Genomic DNA, 21,541 nt, shown 5'->3' on the forward strand with positions numbered 1-21,541 from the left:
CTTGTATGATAGAGACGTGCATTAGAATATGGAGATATACTTCACCCTGCATGACTCATACCTGTGTAGTAGGCTGGTGGCGTTCTACCACGATGGAACACATGGACGGCGCCACACCCATGACTCGGAGGTTACTACGTGCGCTCTTATCGGGAACATGTTGCGCTGTAATGCGAGCAGTAATGGTTTTTGCTGCCTTCTGTTGGCTGGAGGTGACCACACGCCCACTGGCCTGTGACGACAAGAACACCTTTGAAGATGTACTGAAACAACAGGATTACTCTTCAAAGAGCAAAATACGGTGGCTCGACCTGTTTGTGGGACATGCTGCTGCCCCCTTGTGGGAATAAGCTGTGAGAAGCTGAAGGGAGAAATTCACGGGTGCGCCACATGCCCATCTGGGGAAAAAGAAATGGTTGTGTGCTAGTTTTAGCAAAGTCTCAATCATGAGTTTGTTCCATTGGCCGATATTTGCCTTTTTTAACTGATCGGACCATCTTATAAGGGATGTACACTCAGGAAGACTTCATTACATTTCTGTATTTTTGTTACACACATGCAGGAGGAGTTGCATAAATTCCAGGAGGGTGCATGTCTCGCCAGAACACCGCGTCATCTATCCACAGCTGCTTCTAAAGTATTGATCTTTAACACCATGGTGGTAAATAAACTGTTTCTTCCAAGTATTATCAGTGGAGGACTAGAGGAAGATGTGTGGCTAAGCAAACCAAGCAGGACGACACAAGAAACGAACAGCTAAAGTTTTAATGTAAAGTAGGGATGATCGATCCAGATGTCGATACTATTGATACCTCATTTTATCAGTATATAATACTATCAGTATATAAACGATACTGAAGTAATGATTAGATTTTTTTTTTCTTGTTCCTATTACAAAATGGTTATTGTTTTCAAGTAAGGGAGTAAGTCTCAATACAGGAAGCTTTGAGGGCAAAACTCAAATGATTTAATTTAGTTGCTGAGTTATTGTGCACTAGACACTTTATTTTGTTAAAAATATATATGTAGCATTAAATACCACAAATTTAATGCATAATCTGATTTACAACAAAACTAGCAAATTAAAATCAAAATAAGATCATCTTTATAAAAATGTGTTTGCTTTAGTTACTTGCCATAAAACATTTTAGTTGTATGGTATACTGTCGGACTGGGACTCGAAATTGGATTGGATCTGAGGCCAAAAATTTCCCTAATTATAACCATGGTAACGTGATAATGGACGAGATAGTGACTTACTATGTCTTCCTCTTCAGGGTGGGTGGGTGAGTCTGGGTGGTTAAAGTGGTCAACCGGGCTGGCAGAACCAGGATCTGTCAAAAAAACAAAAATTCATAAAAAAAACAAACTTGAATAGCTACAATAATCGTTGCATTTGCAGACATGCATCAATCAATAAATGAGTATATAAACAATAAATGAAAAGGAAAAAAACAAGTAAAATAAAATTGATCGAGGAATCAATTAACAATGTGTGATTAAATGATAAAACAAATGAATAAAATAAAAATATAGTTGAAGTAAGACTCGTATAAAGTATGATATAACCTTGTGTAAACAATTGATTTTGGATTAAATAAATTAACTTTTTATATATATATATAAAAAAAAAAATTGATGTAAGGCTCGATCAACATTGTGATTTTTTTAAATGAATGGAAAAATGTTTTTAATAATTGATTAACTGTGATTTTTGTTGATAAAATAATAAAATAAAGTTGAAGTAAGACTCGTATTATATTGTATTAAGCCATTTATATAAAATAAAATAAATTATTTTTAATAAAAATTGATGTAAAACTCGATCAGTATTCTGTGTGGTTTTTGTAAACAGAATAAAATAAAATAAAAATAAAATTGGTGTCAGGCTTGATTAACATTAATAAACAAACTAAAAAAGTTGAAGTAAGACTCCTATAAAGTATTATATTACACTGTTTAGACCAGAGATAGGCAAATATTTTGACTCGGGGGGCCAATGTGTATGTGTGTATAAATTATATATACACTTAGTTTGTGTATATGTGGGCTTATGTATATGTGTGTGGGTGTATTAATGTGTATATATATGTGTGTATGTGTATGTTTATATGTATATGCATGCGTGTGTAAATGTGTGTATGTGTATGTATATGTATATGCATATGTATGTGTGTACAGGTAAAAGCCAGTAAATTAGAATATTTTGAAAAACTTGATTTATTTCAGTAATTGCATTCAAAAGGTGTAACTTGTACATTATATTTATTCATTGCACACAGACTGATGCATTCAAATGTTTATTTCATTTAATTTTGATGATTTGATGATGCTCAGGTGTTATGAGAGCCCAGGTTGCTCTGATAGTGGCCTTCAACTCTTCTGCGTTTTTGGGTCTGGCATTCTGCATCTTCCTTTTCACAATACCCCACAGATTTTCTATGGGGCTAAGGTCAGGGGAGTTGGCGGGCCAATTTAGAACAGAAATACCATGGTCCGTAAACCAGGCACGGGTAGATTTTGCGCTGTGTGCAGGCGCCAAGTCCTGTTGGAACTTGAAATCTCCATCTCCATAGAGCAGGTCAGCAGCAGGAAGCAGGAAATGCTCTAAAACTTGCTGGTAGACGGCTGCGTTGACCCTGGATCTCAGGAAACAGAGTGGACCGACACCAGCAGATGACATGGCACCCCAAACCATCACTGATGGTGGAAACTTTACACTAGACTTCAGGCAACGTGGATCCTGTGCCTCTCCTGTCTTCCTCCAGACTCTGGGACCTCGATTTCCAAAGGAAATGCAAAATTTGCATGGTTGGGTGATGGTTTGGGGTGCCATGTCATCTGCTGGTGTCGGTCCACTCTGTTTCCTGAGATCCAGGGTCAACGCAGCCGTCTACCAGCAAGTTTTAGAGCACTTCATGCTTCCTGCTGCTGACCTGCTCTATGGAGATGGAGATTTCAAGTTCCAACAGGACTTGGCGCCTGCACACAGCGCAAAATCTACCCATGCCTGGTTTACGGACCATGGTATTTCTGTTCTAAATTGGCCCGCCAACTCCCCTGACCTTAGCCCCATAGAAAATCTGTGGGGTATTGTGAAAAGGAAGATGCAGAATGCCAGACCCAAAAACGCAGAAGAGTTGAAGGCCACTATCAGAGCAACCTGGGCTCTCATAACACCTGAGCAGTGCCAGAAACTCATCGACTCCATGCCACGCCGCATTAACGCAGTAATTGAGGCAAAAAGAGCTCCAACGAAGTATTGAGTATTGTACATGCTCATATTTTTCATTTTCATACTTTTCAGTTGGCCAACATTTCTAAAAATCCCTTTTTTGTATTAGCCTTATGTAATATTCTAATTTTGTGACACACGGAATTTTGGAATTTCTTTTGTTGCCACTTCTAATCATCAAAATTAAATGAAATAAACATTTGAATGCATCAGTCTGTGTGCAATGAATAAATATAATGTACAAGTTACACCTTTTGAATGCAATTACTGAAATAAATCAAGTTTTTCAAAATATTCTAATTTACTGGCTTTTACCTGTATGTATGTGTATATGAATGTGTAGGTGTGTGCATGGGTGTGGATGTCCGGTGGCTCAATTGGCCTGGCTGTGGATGAGTTGGGGTAGGTGGGTTGGTGGCCTCGGTGGTAGCCGGGGGTGTGCGTTGTTGTGGTTTACGGGGTCGGTCGCTTTTTTGTTTTGGTTTCGGCGGCCGCGGGTGTTTACGCTGCGGATGGGCGGTGGTGGTGATGGTTGCTGCGGTGATACCAGCGGTTGGCATCGCTGTGTTGGGTTGGAGTGGTTGGGGGACTGTGGCTGGTGTCTGTGCGCTTGTGGGGTTGTGGGGCTGGCTGGCATTGGCTTGCCTGCTGGTTTGGGGGCTGGCGGGCGGACGGGATGCATAGGCTTCTCCCCCCGTTGGGGGGCTCCTTCCCCTGGCCGGGACTCGTATGGGCACGTTGCTGTGTGGATGGCCGGGATGCAGTGTTTGCATTGGGCGTGGGGGCTGTGCAGTTTTTCTGCGTTTGGTTGCCGGTATGGGCTCTGCAGGGTTGGGTTGGGGCGGGCGGGGGCTGGCTTTGTTTGGCGGGGGGAGGGCTCGCGTGGCGTCACGTTAAAGTGGTCTGGTGTGGGTCACGGGCTGTGGCGGGGGGTGGCGGCCTCCTGGCCGTAGTTCCTGGTTGTCGGCCGCATGGACTGGGGGGTTGTCCGGGCCCTCTACTCCTCCTACTTATAGCGCACACAGTCACACATATATAGGACTTTGGGGATTGTCCTGCGGGGAGGCATGGCGGGGGGTTGAGGATGCCTCCAATGGGGCTCCAGTCCTCCTGTCTTGTCCCCTGCTCGTCCATCCCTCAATCTTAGCTGCATATTAGACACTTAGGATTTGGGGGGCTTGGTTTGGTTGGGACCCACCATGACCTTGATGTCCCCCAATTTTAATCGCATTATTAGTTCCCACAAGCATACATATCTCACTCACGCTACAGTACACACATCAATAGGGACTGGAGGTCGGCTGTAACGGCTGACCTCCTAATTTTAACTACACAGTAGACACTCTGGGGGCCTTGTACACATGCATGGGGGGTTTGGGGTTCGGCGCACCCCTCATTGCCTCGTCGGCCGGCGGGGACTGCGGTCTGGTGGCCTGCCAGGCTTTTATTCATTTATTATTGTTATATATATATTTTTTATTTTTAATGTATTTATTATTTTTATTTTTATTATTTACTTTTTTTTTTTTCTTTTTTTTTTTTATTTTATTTTATTTTTTTAAATCTTATTATTTATTTGTGTGTGGCGTCGCGCGGGTCTCACTTCCTGTTGGGTGGGGTCCGTGCCCGTGTGGCCCGACCTTGCGCTGTGGGGTCTCTGTTGGTGACTTGATGTGGTGGCGGCGCAGCCCCCGTATCTGGTCTGGATGCTGTGTCTCGGTTGTTTGGGCGGTGGTGTGTTTGTGCGGGTTTGGGTTGGGGTTGGGGTGGGGGGCCTTTTGTTTGGGGGGGTTGTTGGTGTCTCTTGTTTGCGTGTTGGCGTTCGGGCTGACTGGCGGGCTGGCGCCGGCTGGTCTCCGTGGTCCTGGTGGCGTGTGGTTGCTGGTCGCAGTTTTTTTTTGATCGCTTTGATTTGATTGGCTGGTGCTGGCTGTCTGGGGTTATTGCGGCTGCTGTTTCTACTGCCGTTTGTTTGTGGTGTGGGCACCCGTGGCTGATGGGTCTGGTGCAGGGGTGTGGCTGATGTTGTGACTGGTGGCAGCGCGCGCGCGTGATGGCTGTCGGGGCTGACGAACTGTGTATATGTATGTATATGTGTGTGTATGTATGTATGTATGTTTATATATGTGTATGTGTACATATGTGTATGTATATGTATATATGTGTATGTGTGGGTATGTATACATGTATGTGTGTATGTGTATGTATATATGTATGTATGTATGTATATTTCTGGGGGTACGCTCTGGGCCTGCCTGTCAGACGGGGGTCGACGCCTCGGGCTACTGCATCCGAACTGCGTGTCTGGAGCTCCTGGGTCCCGCTGTCCATCCCTTCCGGGTGCCCGTCTTGGTTGGGGCCTGTTGGGCCTAGTCCCTGCGTCTATTGTGGTAGCTTGGTGCTGCAAGGTATTCCGAGGTGCTGCGAGTCGGACAGTTGCTGGGGTAGTGACCTTGTTTGTCAGCATGTCTGTGATCTTTTTTTAATTCTTTTTTTTTAATTAATTAATTAATTTATTTATTTTTTAATATATTTTATTAATATTATTTTTTAATTTTTCCCCTCCCTCAGGGGGGGGGCTCGGCGGGGCGGTTGCTGGTTGTTCCATCTCCATCGTTGGGGTCCCTGCGGGTGGGGTGGGTGGTTCCCGTGGCCCTGTGCCTGGGTGGTCCTGCGGCGGCCGATTTGGGTGGGGTGGCCGGGGGCTGGCCTCGCCGCGCTCTCCGGGGGTGGGGGGTGGGCTCGTGGGGGCCCGGTTGCCGGTGGGGCGGGGGCGGTCTTCCCGTCCGGTTGCGGGGAGTCTCTGGGTCCCTCGGGCGGGGCGTCTCGCCTTTCTGCCCGTGTGGGGTGTGGTCTCTCGCTGGCTTGGGGTCTGGCTGTCCCCTGCTTTTCTCGTGCCCTGTCCTCTGCCGGGTGCGTCTGTCTGCGGCCTGCTGCTGGCCCTTGTAGGCGGTACGGTGGGTCGGGCTCTGGGGTTCCTGTCGCTGGCCGGCTTGGCTGCGTGGGGGCGGTGGTCCCTGGTTCCCTGGGCACCACGCCTCCTGTTTGTGGGTTGGGCTCTCGGGGGTGATGGGGCCGTGCTCTGGCTCCCACGCACTCTGGGAGTCGAATGTATTGTACATGCAAATTCACATATGCTCACATACGTACATAGGTACCTACGCTCCCACATACATACACAAATACAGTACATATTTACCTACCTAATGTTCGTACATCCACACGCACATTCAATATACAAACATACACATACACATACTGTACATATACATTCACTGTACAAACACATATACACATGCTGTACATATACATTCATTGTACAAACACATACACATTCTGTACATATACAAGTACATATGCATACTTACACTCATGCACATAATCACGTTTCATCAAACATATATTAACGTTGTTGCCCTAGGGTAAACTGGGTGTAACACATGGCACACTGACAAAGCTTAACCTATTGTGACTATAACAATCTACAAGGTTAATGTAGGTTGCTTCTCTTTCTCCCCCTCCATTTTTCTGCATTCTTTCGTATCTCAAGTTATCATTACGTATATGTATTGTTGCATTTAAACAACTGTATTGTTGATAATAAAGGTAAATTATTGGTATTGTTCATTATCAATAGCGCTATTTCTATTGGTATTTGTATTGATCCATTTGTAGTGTAATAATGCTCATTGTCATTTCTGTATTATTTTTTATTTTTCGCTAACTGCTTATTTGCTATTACTTTTACCATCATATTTGTACATGTCATATTTGCTGATGTTGCTCTATTGTTGTTGTTGTTGTTGTTTGCTGTTGTTGTTTTTGTCTCTCTGTCTAATGCCCCTCTTGTCCCCACAATTTCCCCCTCTGTCTTCTTTTTTTTTTCTCTTTCTATCCCCTCCTGCTCCGGCCCGGCTGCACTAAATGATAATATAAATACATTTAATAAAGTAAAATACAAATAAGGCAACAAGAGAAGTATCCTACACTTCTCTTTTGTAAAGTAAATCTGAACAGCCGATATGGGCATCTACATCAACTATATGATTTGCCTGAGAAGCTGGACAGGACACAAAAAAAAAAAAAAAAAAAATATATATATATATATATATATATATATATATATATATATATATATATATATATATATATATACACTTAGCTGTAAAAATCTGCTGTACAGTATGTGTGTTTGGGTCCCTTTTTTTTCCCAGGAACACTAATACCAAAAGTCACAATGTCCGATAGAATTCTAAAATAGTTATGACAGACCACCTCAAAAAAACGGAATGGAATTGTACGTTTTTTTTCTGAATGTGACACCCAAAATGTACATGAAAACAAAGTAAGTGGGATTCACAATATTAACTATGAACAATAAAACACTGAATATTAACAACATATGAACATCGCTCCTCTTTTACTTCTCAGACCAGCTCCTTGATAGACATATCGAAACATAGAAACACAACAAAAATGTAACAAACAAGTGTAATAAACACCTACAATATGATATATTATCACTTTCATGCAGACATTTGTTGTACAAATTTTCTTCCGCATCTGTTCCTGACACATGCGTTTTGGGCTGGCTGCTCTGAAAACAAACCCCGCCCACTTTGCTTTGTTCCTCTTCTGAGCTGCTGTGACATATAGGAGTTATTACGGTAATGTAACACCCAAAAGCACAGATTTCAACCACTGAAATACTTTCTATAGTTCAAGACTAACGGTCATTTAAAAACAGCACTGCACATCATAATGGCGGCGACAGTTTGGATGTTAAAGGTCTAAAAAAAATAAATTATGTAGAACGTCCGGCGGGCCGGATCGAAAATCTTAATGAGCCGCGAGCCGTATTTTGCCCAGGTCTGGTATAGGTCCATCAACATACCAACAGAAAGTGCGTGTGTGTGTGTGTGTGTAGTCATGTGACTACTTGCGTGTACATTACATGTGCCGATGTGTGTTCTGGCGTGTGTCCTGCCACCAGTGGCGCGGGAAGCATGCTGGGAGGAGCGAGGATATTTGGCAGCGGTAGCCTGACCCATAGTTTGCTTGGAGAGAAGAAAAACGTTTCATTACGTTGTAGCAAAGGAAGAGAATTTTAAACATTCCTTACCTGTGATACAGATTGATGGTGGTCTACTGCAACGGAGCTCATGGGCGGGGCCACAGCCATGGCTTCTACGTTGTTGCGTATACTCTTACTAGAAGCATGTTTGGCAGTTACACGAGCTGTTGCCACGTTTGGCGTTTTTTGTTGGACTGCTGTGGGGACACTGGGCTGTCGAAATCAATAGCATTTAGAGACTATAACACCAATTGGTACGTTGTTATTACTACTGTATGTTAGTGTTTGTTGTAATGTTCACAGAAAACAATGTCTTTTTGCTCACCTTGTGAAACACAGTGCTGCCCCCTTGTGGGAATAGGCTTTGAGCCGCTGGCGCGTGCGGCGCTACAGGGTGTTGTGCTGGAGTGTGCAAAGTGGAGGTGGGTAATTCAGGGCCAGGCATGGGTGCACTAGGACCCATCTGAGGGAAAATAAGTCAGTCAGTATCATGCTTCAAACCCCGCTTCAAAAAACTGCACACTACAAAACATGCTCATTGTAGCCATTAATCCTGACTTCCTCATTTTTATAAAAAAAAATAAAATCAGCACAATTGTTTTATTAATTTTTGTTTGGCATGTTAAACTTTTATACATTGTGCTCCTGAATTAATGTTGCTAATCAATTTTACTTATTGAGCTAATTTTTTTTCAGTATCAAATGGTTTAAGTCCGTTAAAAATGTTAGTTTTAATAAGGATTTACCTTTTTTTCTTTTTCTGTTACGGACTAAAAAACAATGTTAATAAAGTATATCTACGCATCTTTCTTTTTTGGTTTATTTAATGGTAATAAGGATACAAAGTTATGCTGAGGTGTACTTATAACAATTTTATAGAGAAATTATACTATTTATGGTTACTGCGGCGAATGGGGGTGCACAAAATGTTTTCTCCTTTCTGAGGGTTGGGTGTGAGGGGTGTAAATGAAAAAAAAATTGAGAATCACTGGGTTAGGGTGAAGGATCATGTGCAATCAAAATTAAATTGTGCGATTAATCTACATTAATTCATTATAGCAATTTTTTGTAATTAATTGCATGAGTTTACACGTCAACTTTGAATGAATAAATACAATAAATTGGTTTCAAAAATCAATTACAATGTTGTACACGTGAAAAGCACTACTGCTTCGTTATCGAGCAGGCATAGAGATTATTTTAGTAAAGGCGCAGTGCTGACTAGAACATATTTAGGAAACCAAATAAAAGATGGTTTAATAATTCAAAAATAAGTTTTCGTTTTTTTTTTTTTAGATCCGAAATGCTAAATAAATAACTGATGTGATGAAATCTGAAACATTTTTGTCTTTCAAAACCTCCGCTGTCCTACCTGGTCCTTGTCGTGGTGGGCGGGAGACTTTGAGCGGTCAAAATGGGCCGGGCCTGGGCCAGGACGTTGCGGGGCCTGAGCCAATGGACCAGGACCAGGATCAGGATCAGGATCAGGACTAGGATCATGGTCAGGATCATCATCAGGAGATGAATCAGCATCTGTCAAAAGCAAACTAGTCATTGTAAATAAAACGAAGAAATTGACAACCCAAATTTTACAACAGATGCATGGTTGTTGAGGACAGTTAGCGTTGTGCGATATAAACAATATAAGGATAAAAAAGGATTAAAAAAAAGGTTATTGAAGAGATCTCAGGACCATTAATGTATATTAGTAACCTATCATTTCAAACAGGTAAATTTCCAAACAAAATGAAAATAGCTAAAGTTGCACCAATTTACAAGACTGGCGACAAACATCAATTTACAAATTATAGACCTGTTTCCTTACTTCCACAATTTTCTAAAATCATTGAAAAACTGTTCAATAACAGATTAGAGAGTTTCATAAATAAAAATAGAATACTCGAAGAAAATCAATATGGATACAGAGCTAATGTTTCAACTTTGATGGCTTTAATTGAAATTACAGAAGAAATTACCAATGCTATAGATAATAAAAAATGTGCGGCAGCAGTTTTTATGGATCTAACTAAAGCATTTGACACAATCACAATATTTTAATCAAAAAACTAGAACGATATGGCATCAGAGGGTTAGTCTTAAACTGGATAAGAAGCTCATCTAATGAACAGGAAACAATACGTGAAACTAGGCGAACACACATCTACAACGCTAAATATATCCTGTGGTGTACCTCAGGGATCAATACTAGGACCTAAATTATTCAATCTATATATAAATGACATTTGTAAAGTTACAAAAGATTTAAAGTTAGTATTATTTGCGGATGATACAACAGCGTTTTGTTCAGGAGAGAACACACAGAAGATACTACAAATAATAACAGAAGAAATTAACAAATTAAAAAGATGGTTTGACAAAAACAGACTATCGTTGAATCTCAGTAAAACTAAAATAATGCTATTTGGTAACAGTAGAAGAGAAAGTCAAACACAAATACAAATAGACGGAATAGAAATTGAAAGAGTAAATGAAACCAAATTTCTTGGTATAATGATTGATGATAAATTGAACTGGAAATCTCACGTAAAAAATATACAACATAAAGTAGCAAGAAACACGTCAATAATGAATAAAGCAAAACATGTTCTAGACAAAAAATCACTTCATATTCTCTACTGCTCACTAGTGTTACCATATCTGAGTTACTGTGTAGAAATATGGGGAAATAACTACAAAACTACACTTCATTCATTAACGGTGTTACAAAAAAGATCAGTTAGAATAATACATAATGTTGGATATAGAGAACACACAAATCCTTTATTTATTGAATCAAAGATACTGAAATTCTACGACATAGTGAATTTGCAAACAGCTAAAATTATACACAAAGCAAACTATAACCTGCTACCCAAGAATATACAACAATTCTTCTCAAAAAAAGAGGAGAAATATAATCTTAGAGAGAAATGTAATTTAAAACATTTGTATGCACGTACAACACTTAAGACCTTCAGTATATCAGTATGTGGAATTAAATTATGGAATGGATTAAGCAAAGCAATCAAACAATGTACTAATATGATCCACTTCAAGAAACTCTTCAAACTTAAAGTGTTTACAAAGTATAAAGAAGAAGAACCATGATAAACATTCTGAATTTATTTAACTCATCCATTCTTTCATTCTTTCACTCACAAAATAATCTTACTTATCTCAACATATGAAATGTAACTTACTTCAATTATTATTTATTTACTTATTTTTATTGTGATTACTTATGGAGTATATTGTGAATAAATTGAGAACAGGAAGTGAACAAAAGTTTTAGCAACTGTTATGTAAAAGAAAAGGGGTAGGATTAAATAAGCTCTGCTTCTTCCTACTCCTTTTCGAGCATGTTGAAATGAGAAACTGGAGATTGTGATGTATCATGTTGTATGCTTGCATGTTCGAAATAAACTCAAACTCAAACTCATAAGAGAAATAATATAGAGTTTAATATCAACGTGATAATGCATGTTGACACAGTCTAGCAGTTTCCCGCAAATTAGCTTCAGTGAACGCAACCTCAACAACACACAATGTAGCGTCCTCTCCACAGTGCGTAGATGCATGCAAGTCACTAATCTTTACCTCCATGAAAGCAAATTTATTTTTATTTTTTACATATACTGTTATCACTGGAGGACCAGAGGATAAGAGATAGCCTGACGTGCTACACTACACACCGTAGGAGGATAAAAAAAATGCATAGCTAACCACTAAGCTACAAGATTAATACAAGTATTGACAGTAACGATACCAAGTATAGCACTGTTGTATGCATGGTTGATACTACAGTGATTAGATCGATATTTTTAACTGTTACAAAATCGTTTTTTATAGTTTAAAAACTCAGGAAATACAAAAACAAAATGACTAATAAAGGGAACTGCACTTTTTGGGGAATTTTGCCTATTATTCACAATTATTATAAAAGACATGACGATGGATGGATTTTTTTAATGCATTCTAAATATTGAATAAATGTAAATAAAAGTCTGCTAAAAGTCTGCTAACAGGGAGCTCCACTACTTCGCCCATAAAATCCAATAAATAACCATTCAAAAAGCGCCAACAATACTCCATTTACATTTCGTGACTTGAATATTAACAAGTATTAGTGAAATTGTTATAATAAGTGCTAACACAGACGAACTATTTATAGCGGCGACGTAATCACTTCCCTGTCTCCCTATGTTTGCATGATCGAGTGGTCTGCTGCTTTCTCGCTCCCTGTAGGTGTATTGTAGATCTTAAATCATGCGTCTCACCTGGAAAGTAGACGTCTGAGTAGGTATTTCGACAACTTGGTACCTTTTGACAGCCAGAACGACACGAAAAAACGCATGGTGCCCCCACCCCATCCCGTTTCTTCGAGAGGATTATGAGACATTCTTCAGTTAAATGGGAATATGTGAACATCCCAGCAGTCGGCACCCTAATGACAGCAGACATTGCACAGTAAGTGATGTATGAAGTCTGCAGTGAGTAATAATCAGTGTTGAAGAAAAAAAAAAGCGAACGTCATAATGCGTTCTTTAAATTAATGTTTAAAATAATCAAAATATGTTATTAAATATTATAAATGTGTCTGTTACCACATTACATATATACACTTACATTGTGTACTGTATATAAAACCGTATTTGGATGCTTTTTTAAGCTTCATTGTTAGCGGACTTTTGATCGCATTAATTAAATATTTAGAATACATTAAAAAAATACATCCATCGTCATGTCTTTTATAAATGATTGTGAACGATAGGCAACATTAAAAAAAAGTGCAGTTCCTCTTTAAATAGGAGCCAATATTAGTTTTTGCTTATGTTTTAGTTATTTTGCAATAACGGAATAAAAAAAACTAAATATTTAATTGATATTATTACCTGTGTTTTTGTCTGATTATAATTGTAATCAAAAATGTAATCATTCATGGATCTTAAGAAATTACAAGTGTCATTGTAATTGTAATTGTAATTGTCATTGTAGTGGTATGACCAATACTGGTCATACCACTACTAACTACTACCATTGTATTGGATCGATACTCAAATTTGTACTATTGCCCAAAACTAATGTAGAGTATCCAAACAACAGAATAATAAGTGCTTATTATATTTCAATGGAATTGTAAATAGAACCATGTTACAACAGAAAGTAAACATAAATTAACAGTAAATTAGCAAGTAGATTACCAATAGTTTTGACAATATAATACACCGGAAAGAACGCAATGTCACGTCAGCAGCCAAATTTGCAGCCTTTGTAACCCGTTTTGAAATGGTTCTATTATATTTTATATGCCAAAATTATATATTGTGATTTTATATAGATTTTAGGCCGTATAGCCCAACCTTAGTGACTAATTGTACCAAATACCAAATGTTCTACCAACAAAATCCAAAGGAGTTCCCTTCATTGCATACCGTGCTCATTATTTTCCTCGGATTCTGCATCCCCGGCATTGAACAGCTGGAGAGTCTCCATGTTGAGAGCACACACGCCCCTCATCAAGGCTTTCCTCATGGATACTTCTCTGCGTTCTCGGTCCACCTGCAGTCTTTGAATCTCTGCCAGCATCTTCTCTCGCTCCTCGTTGTGCTCTAAAGTCAACTAACAACACACAGAATCCACTTAATAAATATGTGATACATTACTAGTATGTCAGCCGACAACATTTTTCTCAACTATTTGAGGTCCTTTTCATAGGATAGCGAGTGACAATACCCACCATGTTTAGCTTGGCCTCGTACTCCTCAGCCAGGCGGGTGCACACGTCCTCAGCTCTTTCGCGACAAGCCTGCTCTACCCTTATCTTCCACTCTTTCTTAGCGACTGCGCGCCATGCTAACCACATCTTCCTCTTCAGGTACATACAGTGGTGCTGCTGTGCCAACTTGACGGCGTGAGCCTGTGAAGACAACACAGAGACCACAAATGATTTAAAGGAGCCATATGTCAAGTCATCATTAAATGGCCCTGATATGTCAAAAGGCATTAATAAATCATGTTATTTTCGAATACCTTCATAACTGATAATTGTAGTTCAGCCGGGATATGCTCATTTCTAAATTAGATTTACAGCCCCAAATTTTTTTTATTGTTTTCATTTCGATGCCCCGCCTTCTACCGTTTCACCAATTAGAAAGTCTGTGAGTGTGTCACATCCAGGTTGCCAGTTACGTACCGCCATCTTTGTCTAGCTACTACTGCCCCTAGTAAAGTTACTAAACATGTCAGACCTTAGTAAATCTAAAAGGCCTTGTTAAGATTCTTAACTTATTCATGACAAAGCCAGGAACAAAACAAGGATTTCTATCGGGGATGCCTTTAAAAGATGGAGACGATTGAAGGCGGAGAAGATTTTTTTCATCTGACGCCAAACTTGCTAATTTCCTCCTTGATATGCAAGTCAGGCATTTACGTTTTCTTATTACTTGTAATAAATTGAAATGGGCATTTGGTATGTAAACTATATTGTCCAATACAGTCTATGATCTTGTTAAACAAAGCTAGTTTGTTCCTGCAACGAATGCTTAGCATGCTAGCCCGGCCAATGACACATCAACATATAGGCTAACGGGGGAAATAAATGCCCGTTAGCCTGTATGTCAATGGGTATTCGAACTGACGCCAAAATATATTTTTGAAAATTAAAACCTATGTGGACATGGGTAGTGTCGGTGCCTACCGGTATTTTGTTCTCAATGTTGATACGCTGAGGAAATGGGTTCCAACATTAGCACCGCTAATTGCGGTTTCTGGTACTGTATGTGCATCATCAGGCACATATAGGGTGGTATTTGCTTGGCACAATATAATGAATTACATGTAATGATTTTCGACTTGGTGTATTGACATGGTAGTAGGCTATATGATTTATGCGCAACGTGGTTTTTGTGTAATGGTGGTTGGCTCGTAGAATCACACTCTGCACTGAAAGATGGTGATGTGCGTACATGGAAGAGAATGCAGTGCGCCTATGCCATATATAATATATTATTATATATAATATATTTTGATGGTGGTACCTGCGGTCAAACTAGACATTTTAGCAGGGTAATGCAAACAATCTGTCCCGACTCCCGACGAAATTATTGCTGCGTAACTTTACAAATACATTTGGCTAATCGACATCAGTAAAATGTGGTAGAATTACTTAGTAAACCATCTTACAAGAAGCATAAACAAGAAACACCTACAGCGTAGGACTCGTCGATTGCCATTTGAAGTTCCTTTGAGTAGGATTTTGATTCGGCTGCGTATCTGGCACCCTCAGTCATGGACTTCTTCTTATGTCGTGTGTCTTTAGATTTTCAGCTCTGTTGAGACGAGCCAGGTCAACGTGTCATCGTCCAGGTCAATCAGACCTTGTTCGCCATTCGGTGGCCGGTGTTTGGGGCAACTAGTTACTATATGCTCTACTGTCTGGACTGGGTCCCCACACTCGCAGGAGGCATCTTCCGCAAGTCCCCACCTCTTCATTGCTGCTCCGTAGCGTCTGACGCCAGGTCCTCAAGCGGTTGAGGGTTGTCCACTGCTTCCGGGGCAGTTCCTGGCCGGAGACGTCTGTAGGGTCGTCGATGTAGTGGTGCAGCCTAGATGGTTCTGCTAACTTCTACTGTTCTCTCCATCTCGTCTTGACCCAGGTGGCCTTGGAAGTATCAGCTGATGTTGTGCTGAGCAGCTCGTGGGCTTGCATGGCAAAGGGGCGCCTTGACTTTAGGCGCATGCGTCGTGGTGTTTCTGTGACGATCTTATGGAGGAGGTGGGATTCGCTGGTCTGTGCCTTTCGGGAGAAGGCCAGTGTGGCTGCTTCTCGTCTGATGTTTGCCGGGGCTATGCTGGCGAGGATGGGCAGTTGGTTTACTGGGGTCCCTCGCAGGCACCCGGAGACGGTCCGCAGGGCGCTGTTGAGGGCGACATCCAACTTCTTTACATGGGCGCTACGGCACCAAACCGGGGCACAGTACTCGGCGGCTGAGAACACCAGGGCCAGCGTGGACATGTGCAGTGTCTTCGTCGTAGCTCCCCATGTGGTGCCGGCTAGCCGCCGTATTAGAGCGGCACGGGCACTTGTCTTTGCCTTGGCACTGTGCAGGTGTTGTTTGAATGTCAGTGTTCTGTCAAGCTTCCCACCGAGGTACGTGGGAACGGGCTGGGACTGTAACCGGGCATTATCCACCATGATGTTCATCTCACGGGCTGCTTCCATGTTGTTGAGGTGGAACATTGAAAATGTTGTCTTATCCTTGCTGAGCTTGAGACGTCATTTCCTCAGGTATGAGGACAGGGTGTTCATGTCCTCAGAGAGGCCCTGTTCTGCTGCTTCCCAGGATGGCTTACTAAGTAGGATGGCCAGATCATCTGCATAGCCATACTTCTTTGACTGAGTTGCAGGCAGGTCATGGATATAAATGTTGAACAGCATTGGTGGCAGCACTGAGCCCTGTGGGACGCCATTCTTAAGTTTCCTCACCCTGCTGCATTGGCCATTGCTGGTGTGTAGTCGGAAGCTGCGGTTGCTCATCATCTCCATGATGAAGCTCACCATATGTTTGTCTGGGATGGTTTCCAGAAGTTTCATATGCAGCCCACGCATCCAGACAGTATCGTTTGCAGCTGTGAGGTCCAAGAAGACAGCACCAGCCTTCTCCCCTGCCTGGAAGCTGTCCTCTATGTCTTGACACAGAAGGGTCACTACTACTAGTTCTACTGCAGGAGACTCACATTGCGTCATGACAGTGGGAGGGGACTACAGAGTTTTGACTGTGATTGCAGTACCATTTTTGGCCACATTTCTACATATGACACCTTTAAAACTTCAATTCATTATTTCAGAATAACAGTGCCTTATCTAATTAAGGTACACGGTATCTTACACAGGGATTGTGAATGATAGGCAAAATTGCAAAATAAAAAGTGCAGTTTCCCCTTAAATGCATCATTGTAAGAAATGGAATACATAGCTTTTTGATGGCAAAAGCCCTAATCTTTATTAGAAAACTGTACTTTAATTTACTGGCCCAATCTTATTTTACTTTTCAATGTATCAATTTTGAGACAGAAGGCAATGCATAGTCAACGTACACAATGGTTCATAAAATAAAACATGCAATACATTAAACTCTTTCTCTCCTTCACCATCAGCCCCCAACAAAATAATCAAACAGGTTTTTCATTTCAACTTTTTGAAGGCCTTTTGAACAAGTTTTCAATCAAAATATACATTTGTATTAGCATACATTTTAATAAAATGAGTCAATATAATAATTTAATTCTGTAATCTTAACTGATTTAAACACCTTCAAAAAGGTAAAAAAAACAAAAGCAAAACAAAAAACATTTTTTGAGGACTTAAGTCAGAAATGTACCGTATTTTCCGCACTATTAGCCGCACCTAAAAACCACAAATTTACTCAAAAGCTGACAGTGCGGCTTTTAACCCGGTGCGCTTTATATATGGATTAATATTACGATTCATTTTCATAAAGTTTCGATCTCGCAACTTCGGTAAACAGCCGCCATCTTTTTTCCCGGTAGAACAGGAAGCGCTTCTTCTTCTACGCAAGCAACCGCCAAGGTAAGCACCCGCCCCCATAGAACAGGAAGCGCTTCTTCTTCTACTGTAAGCAACCACCCGCCCGCGTAGAAGAAGAAAAAGCGCGCGGATATCACCGTACGTTTCATTTCCTTTGTGTGTTTACATCTGTAAAGACCACAAAATGGCTCCTACTAAGCGTCAGGGATCCGGTTCATGAAAAGACGCAATCTCTCCATCCGCACACGGATTACCGGTACTATTTCACAGCAACTGATATTCCTGTGAACCGCACTGGATACAACGGGAGCACGTACGGTGAATATTCGCACCACAGGGAATGAGAAGTCATCCTTCACTGTGGTTCTAGCTTGCCATGCTAATGGCCAGAAAATCCCATGGTGATATTCAAAAGGAAGACCTTGCCAAAAGAGACCTTTCCAGCCGGCGTCATCATAAAAGCTAACTCGAAGGGATGGATGAAGAAAAGATGAGCGAGTGGTTAAGGTAAGTTTAAGTTTACGCGAAGAGGCCGGGTGGCTTTTTTCACGCAGCTCTGTCCATGTTGATATACGTATGTTTGTGATTGCACATTTGCGTACATTTTGGGAGTGAACAGAGTTGTTAGAACGCTGGTTTTTAATATATTATTAAAGTTTGACTGACCTATCTGACTGTTTTTTTGACATTCCTTTAGCGCAGTTAGATGCGGCTTACAACACCGGGCGGCTTATAGGTGGACAAAGTTTTGAAATATGCCGTTCATTGAAGGCGCGGCTTTTAACCCAGGGCGCCTTATGGTGCGGAAAATACGGGTAAGCAAAAAAAAGTACAAAAAATATAAAATCGAAAACAATTTTATGCCCTTTGAAAACTAAAGGACATTTGTTTATGGCTTAAAAGATCATTAAAGTTGAATGTCCCCAGAATATTAATACACAATTATAAAATCTGGATCGTGTTGAATACGCGGATATGAATTCCTCACGGCTGCTGCAATAGTGTGCACATGAGAGCAGTGGTGTGTGGGTGACGTGATCAGTGTGGTGGCAAACAATTGATGTTTTTATTGGTTTACTTTTTTCATTGATGCAAACATGTTAAAAGTGCAATATCAATGTTGGAGGATGCTGTTTATTCGAAATAAAATGAAGGTTTTCGCAAGCAGAAAGTCCATTGTTTATTGCAACAATTTTCCCTAAAAAACACAATAAGGCCCTAAAGTGGGTTTTATTCCGATTAATTGAACAATCTGATCAATATATTATCAGAATAATCGATAGCCTTATTTTTTTCAATTGCTACCTTACTCCAGTTAAGATACATAATTCTTACATGTGAAGAATCCCTTCACACACTCTCAAACAAAAGAGGTCGTTCACAAGATTAAAAAATTATCGACACTTTCACATCATGTAGAACAAAAGTACAGCATTTCAAACAAATACATAAGTCTGAAAAGATGGCAATGTCAAATAGTACCCCTTTAACTCAAAATGTGGCCAAGAAATAAATAATTTTTGGACTAACTCTACATGGATGAAAGCAGTATGATTGACAACAAAGTAGTTACAATAGGAAAGTTGGTCAAATTCCTTAACACTTGACAAAAAGTCATACATTTGTTGGCACTGAATGAGTTATGGACAATAACTCCAAACTTAATGTATTTCGCTGGGACATAAATGAACAGTATACTGTACCGCTTCCTTGGCCTCGATAAACTGAATTTTCCAGTGGGTGAAGGCCTTCATCTTATCAAGCTTGTCGTTTTGTCTGTCTAACACCAGAGTCAGACTCTTTATCACCTGAGGGAGAGTACAACACAAAACAATACGCACAAAGAAATGTGTTATTCTTCATCATTATCACTCAACAGCCAAACAAAGACCAAGACTTTAACTACCATATGTGCTCCAATTATAGCTGGGGCGTTTATTTACTTTAACGAGCCAAGGTGATAGGCGTTAATTGGAACAAGGCGATCATTTCTGAAGTTTGAAAACTCAGAAGATATTTTTTCAACTTGATGATTTGGAGTGCGAGAGAAAGTGGAAAGGAGCTGTCTTTGATCACAAGGTCACCAAGTTGATAACGTAAAAAATAGATACAATGCTTGCATATAATGTTAGCATGCTAACATTGGAACATTTAGCATACATCCAATGTGGCCCCAAGTTAAGAAATCCCTGATTATTATTAGGATAATAAAGTAAAATAAAATACTAAAATGCGAACATAAAACGTTAGCATGCAAACACTGGCATGCTAAATCTAGCATGCTAACGTGAGAACAGTAACGAAATCTCGGATTATTAGGTTGACAATGTGCAAAATTAGCAGAAATTCTAGGATAAAAGGTTAGCAATACTTCCAACAGGGCGCCAAGTAACAAAATCCCTGATTAGGTTGAAAATGTGCAATATTAGCTAAAATGCTAACACAAAAAGATTAGCATGCTAACATGGGAACAGTTATACTTCCAACATGGCGCCAAGTAACAAAATCCTTGATTAGGGTGAAAATGTGCAATACTAGCTAAAATGCTAGCACAAAAGGTTAGCATGCTAACATGGGAACAATTAACATAATTCTACAGTATGATGGCACAGAGTAACAAAATCCCGATTATTAGGTAGAAAACGCAAAAAAAAATTGTAATATGCAAGGATAAAACTTTACTTAACATGCTAACATGAGAATAGTTCACATACTGCCAAAATGGCACCTGATAACGCAATACGTGCAAAATTAGACAAAATTTTACCATATAGAGTTAGCATACCACCATGGGAACAGTTAACATACTTTTAAGATGGCGCCAAGTATTGGAATCCCTGATTATTAGGTTGAAAACGTACAAAATTAGCGAAAATGCTTGCAGAAAACTTTAGCATTGCTAACATTGAAACATAGTATTTCCAAGATGGCGCATATAAATAAAATTCTGAATTATTAGGTTGAAAATGTACAGAATGAGCTAAAATGCTAGCATTAAACAAAACAGCAGCAACAGAACTAATGCTGTAACAGCCGGTCGGCAGCAAACTGGTCAGTCATCATAAATTAATCGTAAACAACAGAATGGTTTACAATTTACCAACATTTTAAAGTGTGTGCAGAGCTATATTAAGCTGCTGGATAATGTACACTCATGATACTTCACAATTAGCTACCACTGTTAATCAAAGCTACATTAGGTGTTGGCCAACAGCCATGGCCGGTAATGCCATTCTTTTTTTGACCAGAACAATCACCCACCGACTTTAGGAGTTTCAACTGGTAAACTAAGGTGTTAATTGGAGCAGTATTCATAACAAAAGATAATTCACGCGATGATGCACAGTGTGGTCACCTCATCCTTTCTCTTGTTGGAAATCTCATAGGTGTTTAGCAGATCCTTCAGGCTGTCCAGCTCCAACTTCAAGGCCTCTTTCTGGGCATTGTGGATTTCCCTCTCCTTCTGCAACTCCCGCTTGTGTTGATCTATGAAGGCCACCCTCCACTTCCTCAGCTCCCTTAGGATATTGGACTTATTGAAATATAGTGAAGGGGCGGTACGTTAATGTTTATGTAATGAAACCATGTTCACAACATTGTCACAAATACAGGCACAAAGTTTATTATTTAAAGAGGTACAAGACAGTATACTTGGCAGATCTATAGATTACATTTGTTTGTCAAT

General features: G+C 40.3%; 1 protein-coding gene across 3 annotated transcripts in view; it reads right to left on the reverse strand.

Moving 5' to 3' along the window:
* Positions 1-21,541, reverse strand: part of poc5 (POC5 centriolar protein homolog (Chlamydomonas)) — a 34,432-nt gene that overhangs the window by 718 nt on the left and 12,173 nt on the right. For all 3 annotated transcript variants that reach the window (XM_061986529.1, XM_061986528.1, XM_061986530.1), the window contains 11 exons: positions 21,212-21,388; positions 19,560-19,664; positions 14,047-14,226; positions 13,742-13,928; positions 9,682-9,842; positions 8,635-8,772; positions 8,358-8,522; positions 8,190-8,292; positions 1,261-1,334; positions 312-398; positions 62-232 (listed from right to left, as the gene is read on the reverse strand). In XM_061986529.1, coding sequence (XP_061842513.1) covers positions 62-232; positions 312-398; positions 1,261-1,334; positions 8,190-8,292; positions 8,358-8,522; positions 8,635-8,772; positions 9,682-9,842; positions 13,742-13,928; positions 14,047-14,226; positions 19,560-19,664; positions 21,212-21,388 — 1,548 coding nt within the window. The remainder of the gene's footprint in view (positions 1-61; positions 233-311; positions 399-1,260; positions 1,335-8,189; positions 8,293-8,357; positions 8,523-8,634; positions 8,773-9,681; positions 9,843-13,741; positions 13,929-14,046; positions 14,227-19,559; positions 19,665-21,211; positions 21,389-21,541) is intronic.

The sequence above is a fragment of the Nerophis lumbriciformis genome, linkage group LG12 (assembly GCF_033978685.3).
Source record: "Nerophis lumbriciformis linkage group LG12, RoL_Nlum_v2.1, whole genome shotgun sequence".
Lineage (NCBI taxonomy): Eukaryota > Metazoa > Chordata > Actinopteri > Syngnathiformes > Syngnathidae > Nerophis > Nerophis lumbriciformis.